Source organism: Canis lupus, chromosome 1 (genome assembly GCF_048164855.1).
Source record: "Canis lupus baileyi chromosome 1, mCanLup2.hap1, whole genome shotgun sequence".
NCBI lineage: Eukaryota > Metazoa > Chordata > Mammalia > Carnivora > Canidae > Canis > Canis lupus.
Genome location: NC_132838.1, coordinates 98000444 through 98013882, shown reverse-complemented (window position 1 = coordinate 98013882; position 13439 = coordinate 98000444). Strand labels below are relative to the sequence as shown.

Genomic DNA, 13439 nt, shown 5'->3' with positions numbered 1-13439 from the left:
TGTTTCTAGTATATGAATGTTGTAAACAGTGCCATGATGGAAGCCTTTGGACATCCGGCTTCTTTTGTTTCACTGAATGGTTTCCCAGTAGAAACCACAAAGGAATACAGATTTCTCAGCTCTTGTCTGCCAAGTGGCTTCCTTGAGGTTCCCTATGGGGTTTCACTGCCGGCAGCGATCAGTAGGAGCACACCAGGTTCATGGCAGCCGCGCCAGCTTTGGGTTTTACTGTTTTGCAAATGGCTCCTCGAGGCTTTGGGTCTAGGTTGGTGGAGAGAGTGCCAAACTTTTGCCTTCAATTGACTGATTTGCTCTGAACCTAAGTGGTGAGATATGCCCAGACCTTGATGGCGGTGGTCAGCTTGTGTACCTGAGCCTCAGCAGAGCTTGCTCATGCCTTTCTCTCAGAGGCTCCGCTTGGAACCTCAGACTCATCTTTTGGGGCTCACATGATTGTTTTGGCTATTTTTTTAAGGATTTTATTTATTTATTTATTTAAGAGCGAGAGCACAAGTGGGATGAGCAGAGCAATCCCTCTGCTGACCAGGGAGCCCCATGTGGGACTCAATCCCAGGACTCTGGGATTATGACCTGAGCCTAAGGCAGATACTTCATTGAGCCACCCAGTTTGGGCTATTTTTAATTTAGATTTTTTTCTGCCAAGCTCTGCATGGGTTTGACTATATTACAAACGTTTACCCTCTTAATCATTTTCAAAAATATTTTAGCATATATAAATTATGTATGATATTAGTTACATTATGTTACGTCATTATTTACATATTATCTACTACATTATTCATTATGATTTACACATAATTATATATGTGTAAACATATATATTAATATATATGACCTATATTGGTATAATATTGATTATGCTAATTATAGATACTGTTCCCTTCATGCAGATATGCATTATGATTTACAGATAAATATATAGCCTATATTTGTATATTTATATATTAATTATATGTATTATTGCTCTTTACCATGGATGCATTATGTCTTATGTTTTGTACAAATTAGATTTGTATCCAATTACATAATTAGATATACTGACTACTCATACAGCCTATGTTGGTTCAATATTTATGCATATGAATTCTGTGTATTACTTCTTCATGTGGAGACTCAATGATGATACAGGGACATTGATATGAAGACAGCTAGAACCCCAGATGGCCTCCATGGTCTCAAGGCTGAGAAGCAAAGCCACCAGCGGCCACACTACATCCATCCAGGGGTCTCAGACTCAAGAATCCTCTGATAGATTTGTCACCCCACAGAGGGCTGGTGTCACCACCCAGAGTTTCTGAAGCTCCAATGAGTGAGGAGCAGCTCCTGGGTGACCTCAGTGCTGCCCTGTCAGGATGGAGCTGTGTCACAGGAAGGGAGAAATGAGGGACAACAGGTTCGAGGGGACGTCTAGTTGGGTTCTGGCACAACAGATGCTCCATGGAGATGCCGTGGAGGCAGCTGGGTGGGTGTGAGTCTGGGCTGTATGAAAAGGATGAATGATCATATAAGTTAGGACAGTTTGATGTTAAAGCCACCACACCGATGAGATTAGAAAGGCGATGAGATGCTAAGGAAGGAAAGTGGTTCCATGACTAAATCCTGGGTGAAAACTGATGCTGAAAGGATTGGGAGAAAAACAGAAACCAGTATAGGAGACATAGAAGGAAAGGCCAGTGGGGCCAGAGGAGTACACACAACAACAACAACAACAACAATAGAAACACACAACTATAAACACAGCAGAGTGTGTCGCTCTGGAATTGAAGTGATGGATATATCTCAAAGACAGATGGGCAGACTGTGTCAAATGGAACCAATGCTGGAAAGATGGAGGGATCTTTCCATGGCAGCAGAATTGTCCCAAGATGAGATTGTGACTGAGACACAATTCTGTACAAAGAAAAGAATCAAAGAATGTGTACTAAGGACGTGGATGGATGACATAAGTTATACCTCAAGTACTCAGTTTCAAAATAAAAGAGAATTTAGCATATTTCCACCACTACTTCTACCCCCAGATATTCTTCACCTGGGGCAAATGAAAAAAAAATTGATTTATTAAAAAAAAAGACATGAGCATAAGTATTGACAATATCTTCATTCATATAGAATACTTGAATGAACCCAAATGTTCATTATTAAGAGAATGGATATCTTGTGATATATTCTTACAAGGACAAATTACTCAGCCTTAAAAAACAAGATGAACTGCTCATTTGAATAAAAACATGTGGATCTCAAAAACATTACTCTGAGCAAGAAATAGCTATCAAAGTGCATATTGTGATTTGCCTCACCAGGATGTTCAGTCAACGCAAACTAGAGGTATTTCATTGACATTAAAACAGGCTGCCAGTCAATGTCCTCAATAACCAAATCATGGAAAGAGCCCAGGTGTCCATCAACAGATGGATGGATAAAGAAGATGTGGTGTATACCTACAGTGGAACATCACTCAGCCATCAAAAAGGATGAAATCTTTTGCAATGATGTTGAATAGAAGTAGAGAGTATAATGCTAAGTGAAATAAGTCGGTCAGAGAAAGACAATTGTATGATTTCACTCATGTGGAGTTTAAGAGACAAAACAGACAAATACAGGGGAAAGGAAAGAAAAATAAAACAAAGTGAACTGAGAGGGAGGCAAATCATAAGAGACTCTTAACTCTAGGAAACAAACAGGGTCGCTGGAGGGGAGGTGGGTGGGGGATGGAGTAACAGGGTGATGGGCAGTAAGGAGAGCATGTGATGTGATGAGCATTGGATGTTATATACAACTGATGAGTCACTGAACTCTACCTCTAACACTAAAAACAAAAACAAAAACAAACAAAAAGCAGGCTGCCTGTGCCCAGGCTGGTCGCACTCCAATTGAAATGTTAGCGGGCTCCGTTCTGTGTTGACGAGTATAGTTTGTACATTGAAAGAGTTTTTGGAAAATGTAGGGGGTGATACATTTCAAAAATTTGTCAAGTCATACACTTAAGTTTGGCATCTTCACTATATTTTAATTTTAAATTGATACAAAAACATAGACAAGGAGGTGAGGAAGAACGGCCATCCCAGAGTAACGGGGGGGCACATTTTATTTGTAGATCGCCTCCCACCACCCGCCAGGTGACTGACCTATGAGCGAGCCGTTGCCGGCTGGGTTCCGGGTGGAATGTTGGGGGTTCCGTGGGCTGTGTGGTGGCTGCGGGCCCCACGGTGACCGGGCGGACCCTGCGTGGGGCGGTGCCATGGAGGGGCCGCCGTCCTCCGCAGCGTGGCGTGGGGCTGCTCCTCGGGCAGCTGGGCCAGGTGGTGGCGACGCTGCTGCCCAGGGCCCTGTGTCCACGGCTCCCCTTCCACAGCCGCCGGCGGAGACCGAGGCGTGTCTGCCCATCGTCGGCGTCTTGACGGGTCTCTTCTTGACGCTCCGGCTCATCCGGGCCCTTAGAAGTCGGCTTTACAGAAGACGCGAGAGGTGGCTCGCGGACACTCGGGCTGAGCAGATCGAGGAGAAATGCCAACTCGTTGACAAGCTTTACGCGGCCAAGAAGGAGTGTGCGCTGGTCGGGAAGTCTCTGGAGAACGCCCGGCGGGAGGAAGGGCCGGTGAAGGTTCCCGGCCCTGCGGCCGCTCACAGCAAGGTGCGGCCCGACTCCACGGTGAAGGAGCTGACTCCTGTGGCTCGAGACCTGAACGGAGCCAGAGCCGGGCCCCCACGGCCAGAGACGGGGACAGCAAGGGTGCCAGAAGTGGTGAAGTCCCTGCAAGAGGTCACGGGAGCCACCACACCCCCGGGAGCTTCTCCTAACCTGCTTGGAGACCAAGAGCCGAGCCCCGGTGGTCCCTCCCCAGGAGTGGGCCTGGGCCTCAGAGCACCACTGAACCCCCCTCTCAAGGCCTGGGCCTGGGCCTGGGCGTCAGAGCATCGCTGAACCCCCCTCTCCCGGCCTGGGCCTGGGCCTCAGAGCACCGCTGAACACCCCTCTCCGGGTGGGCCTGGGCCTGGGCCTCAGAGCACCGCTGAACCCCCCTCTCCAGGCCAGGGCTTGGGCCTGGGCCTCAGAGCACCGCTGAACTCCCCTCTCCAGGTGGGCCTGGGCCTGGGCCTCAGAGCACTGCTGAACCCCCCTCTCCAGGTGGGCCTGGGGCTGGCCCTCAGAGCACTGCTGAACCCCCCTCTCCAGGTGGGCCTGGGCCTGGGCCTCAGAGCACCACTGAACCCCCCTCTCCAGGCCTGGGCTTGGGCCTCAGAGCACCGCTGAACCCCCCTCTCCAGGCCTGGGCCTGGGCCTCAGAGCACCACTGAACTCCGCTCTCCAGGTGGGCCTGGGACTGGGCCTCGGCCTCAGAGCACCGCTGAACTCCACCCTCCAGGTGGGCCTGGGACTGGGCCTCAGAGCACCGCTGAACACCCCTCTCCAGGTGGGCCTGGGCCTGGGCCTCAGAGCACCGCTGAACCCCCCTCTCCAGGCCTGGGCTTGGGCCTCAGAGCCCCGCTGAACCCCCCTCTCCAGGCCTGGGCTTGGGCTTCAGAGCACCACTGAACCCCCCTCTCCAGGCCTGGGCCTGGGCCTCAGAGGACCACTGAACCCCCCTCTCCAGGTGGGCCTGGGCCTGGGCCTCAGAGCACCGCTGAACCCCCCTCTCCAGGCCTGGGCTTGGGCCTCAGAGCACCGCTGAACTCCGCTCTCCAGGCCTGGGCCTGGGCCTCAGAGCACCACTGAACCCCCCTCTCCAGGTGGGCCTGGGCCTGGGCCTCAGAGCACCGCTGAACCCCCCTCTCCAGGCCTGGGCCTGGGCCTCAGAGGACCACTGAACCCCCTCTCCAGGTGGGCCTGGGCCTGGACCTCAGAGCACCGTTGAACTCCGCTCTCCAGGCCTGGGCCTGGGCCTCAGAGCACCACTGAACTCCCCTCTCCAGTCCTGGGCCTGGGCCTCAGAGCACCGCTGAACCCCCCTCTCCAGGTGAGCCTGGGCCTGGGCCTCAGAGCACCACTGAACTCCCCTCTCCAGGCCTGGGCCTGGGCCTCAGAGCACCGCTGAACCCCCCTCTCCAGGTGGGCCTGGGCCTGGGCCTCAGAGCACCGCTGAACTCCCCTCTCCAGGCCTGGGCCTGGGCCTCAGAGCGCCGCTGAACCCCCCTCTCCAGGTGGGCCTGGGCCTGGGCCTCAGAGCACCGCTGAACCCCCCTCTCCAGGCGGGCCTCCCAGCTGCCAGGCGGCCTTGCCCACCCCCACCCCCACCCGACCATCAGTGAAGCCACTGGGTGCAGGGAGCCCCTCCCTGCACTGGGGTTCCTCGAGCTTTACGTGCCAGGCTCAGCCATGAGCTCCTTCATGGACCACTTCTCCAGACCTAAGTATAGAATATTAGACTCCCCAGGACACACCAAGAAATGTGGGACTTTCTATTCACAGAATGTTTGGATTCTCTCCTATTAGTGTGAAAGAAATGTTCTTAAGAGACTAATCTTTTACTGAATTTGAGTCATTAAACCACATTTCTCAAAGCAGTTTTGGTAAATATTATTTATATATTAATCTTACAAGTGAACGATTTACATTTTAGTCTCTGTATAAATATCGCACTATAATTTGAAAATATATGCAGTTTATCGATAAAGACGTTCAGCTGGCAATAGAGGGTATTTTCTTCTAGAGTGGAATTCCCAGCAGTCATGAGCTACTAGTCAAAGCAACTTGTTGCCTGAGTGGGTATCATTGAAAAGCAAAATATAATTGATCTCTTTTGAGATGGAGTTAAGTAGCACTCTCAGAAATTTTTATCATTTAATATTTGTACTCTAATACAACAATAGCTAATTTTTAAAAAACAAATTTGACACATCACATAGAGCTGGTTTGTTTTGCCTGCAAGTTCCCTGACCGAGAAGAAACCCAGGTGACAATTTTGGGGACCCTGGCTACATCCCCCTCTCCCTCACCAGCTAATATTCCCCTGGAAACCCTTCTTGCATAATTCAGCCTGAGCCCGACAATTACTATCATCATTATCACCATGATCATAGGGTAAGGATCTGAGCCACGCTAGAGTCTAAGAAGCCCTAACAGCTCTTCCTTGTGCAAGATTGTCCAGGAATCTGGGTGCTCACTGACCCTGGGGCTGGGGGTCGGGGGTAGAGCCTGGAAGCCACACATACACCAGGCGGAGATGTGGGGGCAGGGACTGAAGCGTGTGCCTGCTACTGGTCACAGATCAGGGATCAGAGGCCACTTCCCTTCCAGGCTCAAGAGCTCAAGGTAGGAGCCCATGACAGAGCCCAAGGGGTGGGATCAGCAGGGTAGGTGCAGTCAGAGGTCGCAACTCTGCAACCTCCACAGCAAGAGCAGGGTGTGCTTGTAACGTGAAATGGGATTGAAACAAATGGGAGAAACAACATAGAGGCTCCAGCTCTGCTGTGAAAAATATCCTCAAAGGCATAAGGTTTGCATGTGTGAAAGAAGACAAGATACCAAGAAAGGGAGGGAGGGAGCAGGTGGAGGGGCCCCTCATTGCTGGGCCACGTGGGAAGTAGGCAGAGGGAAGGGGAGCTGCCATTCTCCTAACATGCCTTCCAGAGCTCCATGCCCACCTCACTTCGCCCGCAGGCTTGTGGATTGAGTGCCGTAATCAGAAACCCCACCAGGAAAAAAAGCATGCTCCCTAAAACCTCTGATTTGGAGTTTTGTGGCATCATGGTCCTGCCAAGGGGACCTGGCTGCAAAATAGGTCTCCAGAGATGGAAGCTAATGGCCTATGGGATGAAATTTCCGATGACCGTCCTTCTGCACAGTGAGCGCCCGCCACGGCAGGTGGCTGGTTTCGGGGCCCTCGGTCCGGGTAGTTCAGCCAGTCACCTGCCCAGCTCCTCTTTGGGCCACTCCCGGGGCCTCCCATGCCCGTCATCCTCAGGGCGGGGCACCACTGCTCGCTGAGGCGGAGGGCATGCAGGCAGACAGAAAATTAATCAGGCAAGAGCACTCGCTGGTGCAGCCGAAGCCGGCTGGTTTCTCCCAAGGTTACTCACAGCTTCTGCGCCCACCAGCAAGCCCACTCCCCAGAATCTGCCCCAGAAAAATGAAGCTGTACGTTCACAGATGTTCACAGCATCGTTATTCATAACAGCCAAACAGTGGGTATCCAGCAAAGGAAAGGATCTGCAATTTTAGCAAAAGAGAGCTTACTGGGGGCATCTGGGGGGCTCAGTAGGTTAAGCATCTGCCTTTGGCTCAAGTCATGATCTCAGGCTCCTGGGGTTGAACACATGGGGCTCCCTGTTCAATGAGGATCCTGCTTCTCCCTCTCCCTCTGCTCCTCCCCCTGCTCCTGCACTCTCTCTCTGTCAAATAGATAAACAAAGTCTTTCAAAATAAAGTAAAATATTTTCTAAAAAATAAATAAAACAAAATGGGGCATACTGGGGCACCTGCCTTCAGCTCAGGTCATGAGCCTAGATTCCTGGAATCCAGCCTCATGTCGGTCTCCCTGCTCAACGGGGAGCCTGCTTCTCCCTCTCCCTCTGCCCCTACCCCCTGCTTGTGCTCCTCTCTTTCTTTCTCAAATAAATTAATTAAAAAATAAATAAAAGGCTGAATCATTTTGGTGTAAACATCTCAGAATTACCAACTGATTCTGTTTGGCTTTCCTCATGGGTCTCATGAAATCAGTAAAGCACACAGTGTTTAGAAAAGGTGGGGAGGCCTCACCTGAGGAGCCAAGGGTGAGACCAGAGGTGATGTGCACCCTCAGAGTAGCATCTATCAGCCCCCCGCACTCCCTCTCCTGCAGGGCGCACAGTCCCCAGCAGAAGTGACCGGTGGTCCCAGGAGTGAAGCCACCGTGCTGATTGGTTCTCTGCTCCAATTACCCAGTAGAGTAATTCACACCCGTTAGGACAGCCATTATCAACAAAAAAAAATATTTTAAAAGGGAGATTACAAGGTTGGTAAGGATGGAGAAGTGGGAAACCTCCTGCATGTCTGGGGAGATATCAGTAGGTGGTTCCCCTGCAAATTAAGCAGGATTTCCTATTGTGACCCTACACTTCCACTGCTGGGTGTATACCCCCAAAGAATTGAAAGCATGGACTGTAGCAGATGTTTGCATGACCATGTTCATAGCAGCATTACTCACGATAGCCAGAGGATAGGAGCACCCACATGTGCCTCAGTGGAGGAGCGGATAAAGAAAATGTGGCACATCTGTATAATGAAATATTATTCAGCCTGAAAAGAGGAAGGACATTCTGGCACCTGCTCCAACATGGATGAACCCTGAGGACATTAGGCTCAGTGATGTAAGCCGGTCACAAAACGATAAATATTCTACAACTCCACCTACATGTGGTCTCTAGAGGACTCATCTTCAGAGAGTAGAATATGGGTGCGGGGACTGGGGCAAGAGGGCGTGGGACTTAGTTGTAATGGGTTGGAGGTTATGTGTGGGATGATAAAAATGTCCTGAAAACAGACAGTTGGTGACGATGGACACACAATATTGTGGATATACTTAACTGCCACTTAATTGTATACTTAAAAATGGTTAAAATGACAGATTTTGTGTCATGTATAGTGTACCATAATAAAAAAAATGCATATATTAATTCCTCTCTTGTCTTGTCGCTGGTAAGCACAGGGCAAGAACAGGTGGCCTGAAGCACTTTGTTTGCAGCAGGTAGTGCTGTGTAAATAATTTTTTTCTATAAAATGTCCATAGCAATGCAATCCGTTTCCAAAGTGTCTTCAAAGAAAAAGGAACCCAGGATCTTATTAATCCAGTGAAAGTTTGTCACTATCTGATTTGTGGGGCTCTCTCCTAAGCCTTGGTTTCTAGATTGGGGGTCTCCTTATTTTGTGTTCTGTGGCTTGTATTCTGATGACAGAGCCCATTGAAACTCCCAGAAGCCAGTGGACATGGCACCCTTGACCTCTGGTGCTCCGGATCCGCCACCAGTTAGCTGTGCTGTGGTTAATGTAATGATCAAAAAAAACCCACACCCAGGATCCCTAGATGGTGGAGCATTTCGATCGAATTGTATTTTCTTTACAGAGTGTAAATGGCACTAGTATTACCTTGTTACATGCTTTACTCACTACAGTCTTAATGTATAGTTAAGTCTTAATATATAATTAATATAATATATAGTATCTTAATATACAATGTATTGGTTCTAAGGTCCTCTGCCTTAGAAATCTGGACATTTTTACATCAGAATAGTTGAAGACTACAAGTCAAGAAACGAGCGTGGAGATGCACCAGGACTCCTGGTTCAGTGTCAACCCAGGCAGAGCGGGGAACCGACCCCAGCCAGCCTGAGCACAGCTCAGCCTGCAACCACCTCCCCAGGCACAAGGTCCCTGGAAAATCGCCTTCCGAAGTTAACATAACAGCCAGCATCGATTTTAAAATAGTGTTTCCATAGTGAACACTCTAATTAATTTCTCCACGGAGTACCATCTTCCTCCAGTTAAGAATTAACCTCTCTGTATGTCAAATAACCTGCATGGTTTGTGCTTTGGATTTTCTTCTCAGCTGAAGAGCCTAGCTTTTTTTTTTTTTTTTTTTTTTTTTTTTTGCTTCGTAGGTTGAATGCATGTCTCCTAAATACTGTTCTGACCACAATCACTAAACTGAAAAACAACCCGAACGCCTAAAAATAAAGACTTCAAGGAAGGATGCCAAACCTTGAGCATGAGTCTCTCTCAGAGGCGAGATTTCTGGGGAATCTTTCTGTTTGTCTCTGTGCTTTTCTATAATCTTTTTCCCTATGATTTCTAACAGTTCTATCAGGAACGCATATCTATTTTTCACCAGAATAAGAGACTACTTTTTAAAATAAAAGGCAGGCCCTTGATACCAAGAATCAGAATCGTTAAGAACAATTTACTAGTTCTGATTCGGAAAAGCACATAATGTGTTCTAAATAGAAGCAAAATCTCTCATAGCAGCCCTAGAATTTTCCCAAAAGATCACACATTCGGGAAGGCTCAGTACTAGCTACACCGTAGCTACGATCCAACCCAAATAGATGATAATGCATTATAAATAATATTGAACAAAAAGCATGAATGGCACATAATCATTCAATTAACACAAAACCAGGTCAAATCTGTAATGACCCTGTCATTCAAACGGGTTGTGCCCACACCCTTTCTGCCTCTTGGGTATACAAGCGGCTCTTCCCTGGCATTTTCATGTCTGGACAAATATTTAAATGCATATGAAATTCTGTATCCTAGAACAAATAATTGACCACCAAGTGCCTCCCAAATAGGGCTTTAAAAAATACAACATTATTAAGGTTTAAAATAGTAAGCTTTTGAGCTGAATGCTTTGGAAGCAAGACTTGTCACAAACATGCTTTGAAAAGGAAAATGGAAAAAAAAAAGTCATGGTGCATTCATTTCTTAAACACACTGAGAACTACTGTAATTATTTCAATGAGAAATTCCTGCAAACTCCTGCAGCTCTTGCTTGCTCCCTCTCAGCGAGTTACACTGTGTTTCCATGGCAACCCAGTTGCTAAGGGGGACCCGTGAGCATCAGCGAGTTATCTGCACTTTGAGATGCTGTTAGCCTGAGCGGTGGGGCTGGCTGGAATATTGAGATTTAATTTAGGCCCATTTCTCTCCTGTCCTCACAAAGAATTTAGCAGAAACTGTTAGAGGCCATCTCCGTGGGAGGGTGGAGGGTGGACACTTCCTAGGGTTGCCTCTGAGCTTCTCCGCCCTCCGGATCACACTGGACTTCCTTTTCACCTTCCCCTGTGACTTAAAGCCCAGAATTCTAAGGAAAAACAATAATAGCAATTACCAACATTACCAAATGCCACATGAAACCGGTTTTGTTGAATGTTTATAAATGCCAAATATAAACCAAACATAAGTTGTAGGAAATAAATATCATTTTGAATCAATAATCTGAAAGATTTTAAACATTAAATATTTAGAAAGCCCCAAATGAAGCAAATCAAAATATTTTTGAAGTTTCCTTTTCAATGTCTGCGAAATCATATTCTGGCAGATTGTAACATTTCATCAGAATCCTGATCGGAATCCAGAATCTTCCATCAAGCCAATTTTGATTGAATGTTTTATTTGTGGGGGGATCAGTTTTATCCTTGTAAGTGATTCTTCCTTAAAGCAGTCCGAGTTTCTCAATTCCCTTTTCTTTAGGTCATGGGCTCTGCATGTGGATGGAGGACATTTCCAATAGCACCAAGGTGGCTGTCGTGGGCTGAAACAGGGATTGAGAACGTAATGCAGCACGTGGCCCTGCCCAGCTAGAAGAGCCCAGGAGGTGGTCCTGGCTGTCTGGCACCCACCTCCCCGAATGGCCTTGCTGCATCTCAGCCCCGAAACTCCCTGCTGCTTGCTCAGTGTGGCAGCCAGCTGTTCTAATCTTGCTCCAACTGCAACACTCAACACCCAGCAAATCACACCCTCACTGGGCTGGCGAAGCCCAGGACACAAGGCCGTGCTAGTTGGGGTAAGCCCAGGGGGTGGGGACTGAGCACTGGGTTCCATAGGAACCCCTCCTTCCCAACCACTTGAGGACCTGTCAGTATGGACACGGGCATTCATCGCTCATGGTTGTGGAGGCCAGTATGGGGTGGGGGGACCCCGTGAGATCTCACCCCACTTTCAGACAGGGCCCCTAGCTGTGTCCTCATGTGGTGGAGAGGGGAGAGCAGGCTCTGGTGTCTCTTTTCCTAAGGGCATGAATCTCATCGTGGCCGCAGCCACATGACCTCGTCTTACCCTAATCACCCCTCAAAGATCCCCTCCAGATGCCCATCCCACTACAGGTGAGTTTGGGGACACAGGATTCAGCCCCCACCAGGTCCACTCCCTCAACACACGGCAGGGTAGCAAGGTTTGGAGCAGTGAGGCCTTGGCCCTCGGGGTGACCACCATCCCCATGTGCCTGAGAGCTGCTGACCTGAGACCCTCCGTTCCTCCTGGGCACTGGCAACGTGTGCCTGGTGGAGCTGATGACCTGAGGCAGGCCTCCTCCCTTGCCAGACCGCTCTGGGTTCCCCCCGGGCTCTGGGTCCTTTGTTCCACTCAGACGTCATCTCAGGACCCACATCCGACCTCGAAAACTCAACTTCAGGAAACATGAGCCAGGTGCACAGGACACTGACCTTGTAAGTCACAGCCCTTCCACAGGTGAAAGGAAAAGATTTCCAGTTCCCCATTTTACAGCCGAGGACACCCAACTCCACGAGGTCAGGGACCTGTCGACACGCGGAGCAGCCGCGTGTGGAGTGGGCACGTGGCCTTGGGGACCGAGAGGCAAGTAGCGTTGGCATCAGTTAGAAGGTCCGGACACTTTGGTCATCCTACAGTCTCTCGTTCATCATTCCATTTCCAAACTTCTTTTTACTTTATTTAAACATATTCATCGTAGTTACTCTGTATCCTGTGCCTAAGGTTCCAGACTGGAAGACTTCAGGGATCTGTCTGCACCTGCTCTTGCTGCTGCCGGATCCCACTCAGGACCACTTATTTCTCTCGCTAAGCAAATTCTAACCGACAACTCTTCCCCTTCTCTCCCTAACTTCAAGGATGCGAGTGTTCACATGTCCAGGATAGAGTTTAGATTTCCCCAGAGAGATTGTGAGTGTTTTCCCCCACTTGTTGCCTGAGAGCACGGTTGCGTGGAGACTCTGTCAAAAATAAATTCCAGGCATTTGGGGCCATCCAAGTGTGGCTCCAGGCTGAAGAATGCTGGCTTGTGGTTAGAACGGTGGGGGAGGTTTCTTCTCTCATCCCGAGTGAATGCAGGCAATTCTCTTTGTATTCGCCAAGTGCTGGTGAAGGTTCATTCCTATGCCATCTCTCCATCCTCAGAGCAGACTTTTAGGATCCTAGCTCCGTGTGGGAGGCTCTCTTATTAGACCTTACACCTGGTCCAGCAAACGCCCTCAAGAAGAGAGCTAGGTGCAGTCCTCATTTCAACCATCTCTTGTCCTGACCATTCCTGACATTGTGTAATCAGATTTCCTCAGAAGAACAGAACCAAGAGGTCTGCATGTCCGATACACACACAAATACACAGTATACCTAGATAGGTAGACACACGGAAGCATGCCGTGAGGAATTGGCTCATGTGGTCACAGGGGCTGGTGAGTCTGAAGTCTATGGGAAGGCTGCAAACTCACAGAGGAGTTGACGCTGCAGTCTTGAGGCAGAATTCTTCTTTTGTGGGAAATGGGTTTCTGCTCTTAAGGCCATCAACTTGTTGGAGGAGGCCCACCCATGTTTCCAAGGCGATGTCCATTACTCATGCTCAACCAACTGTAAATGTTATTCATATCTACCAAATACCTTCACGGTAGCATCTAGGGTAGTGGTTGACCAGATATCTGCATACCATAGCCTTGCTGGGTTGACAGAAAATGAGCCATCATGCTTTGTTTCCAGA

The 13439-nt window shown here is 48.9% G+C and overlaps 1 protein-coding gene across 4 annotated transcripts; it reads left to right on the top strand.

Annotated features, from left to right (window-relative positions):
* The first annotated feature begins 2738 nt into the window (after positions 1 to 2738).
* Positions 2739 to 5649, top strand: LOC140641520 (uncharacterized). 4 transcript variants are annotated; one of them, XM_072841523.1, is made up of 2 exons: positions 2739 to 4331; positions 4434 to 5649. In XM_072841523.1, the coding sequence occupies exon 1, from the start codon at positions 3149 to 3151 to the stop codon at positions 3941 to 3943; it is 795 nt and encodes a 264-aa protein (XP_072697624.1). In that variant the 5' UTR covers positions 2739 to 3148; the 3' UTR covers positions 3944 to 4331; positions 4434 to 5649. The 4 variants fall into 4 exon arrangements, with proteins under 4 accessions (XP_072697624.1, XP_072697639.1, XP_072697634.1 ...); XM_072841538.1 differs by having other exon boundaries at positions 2739 to 4749; positions 4841 to 5649; XM_072841533.1 differs by having other exon boundaries at positions 2739 to 5068; positions 5209 to 5649.
* Positions 5650 to 13439: the final 7790 nt, after the last annotated feature.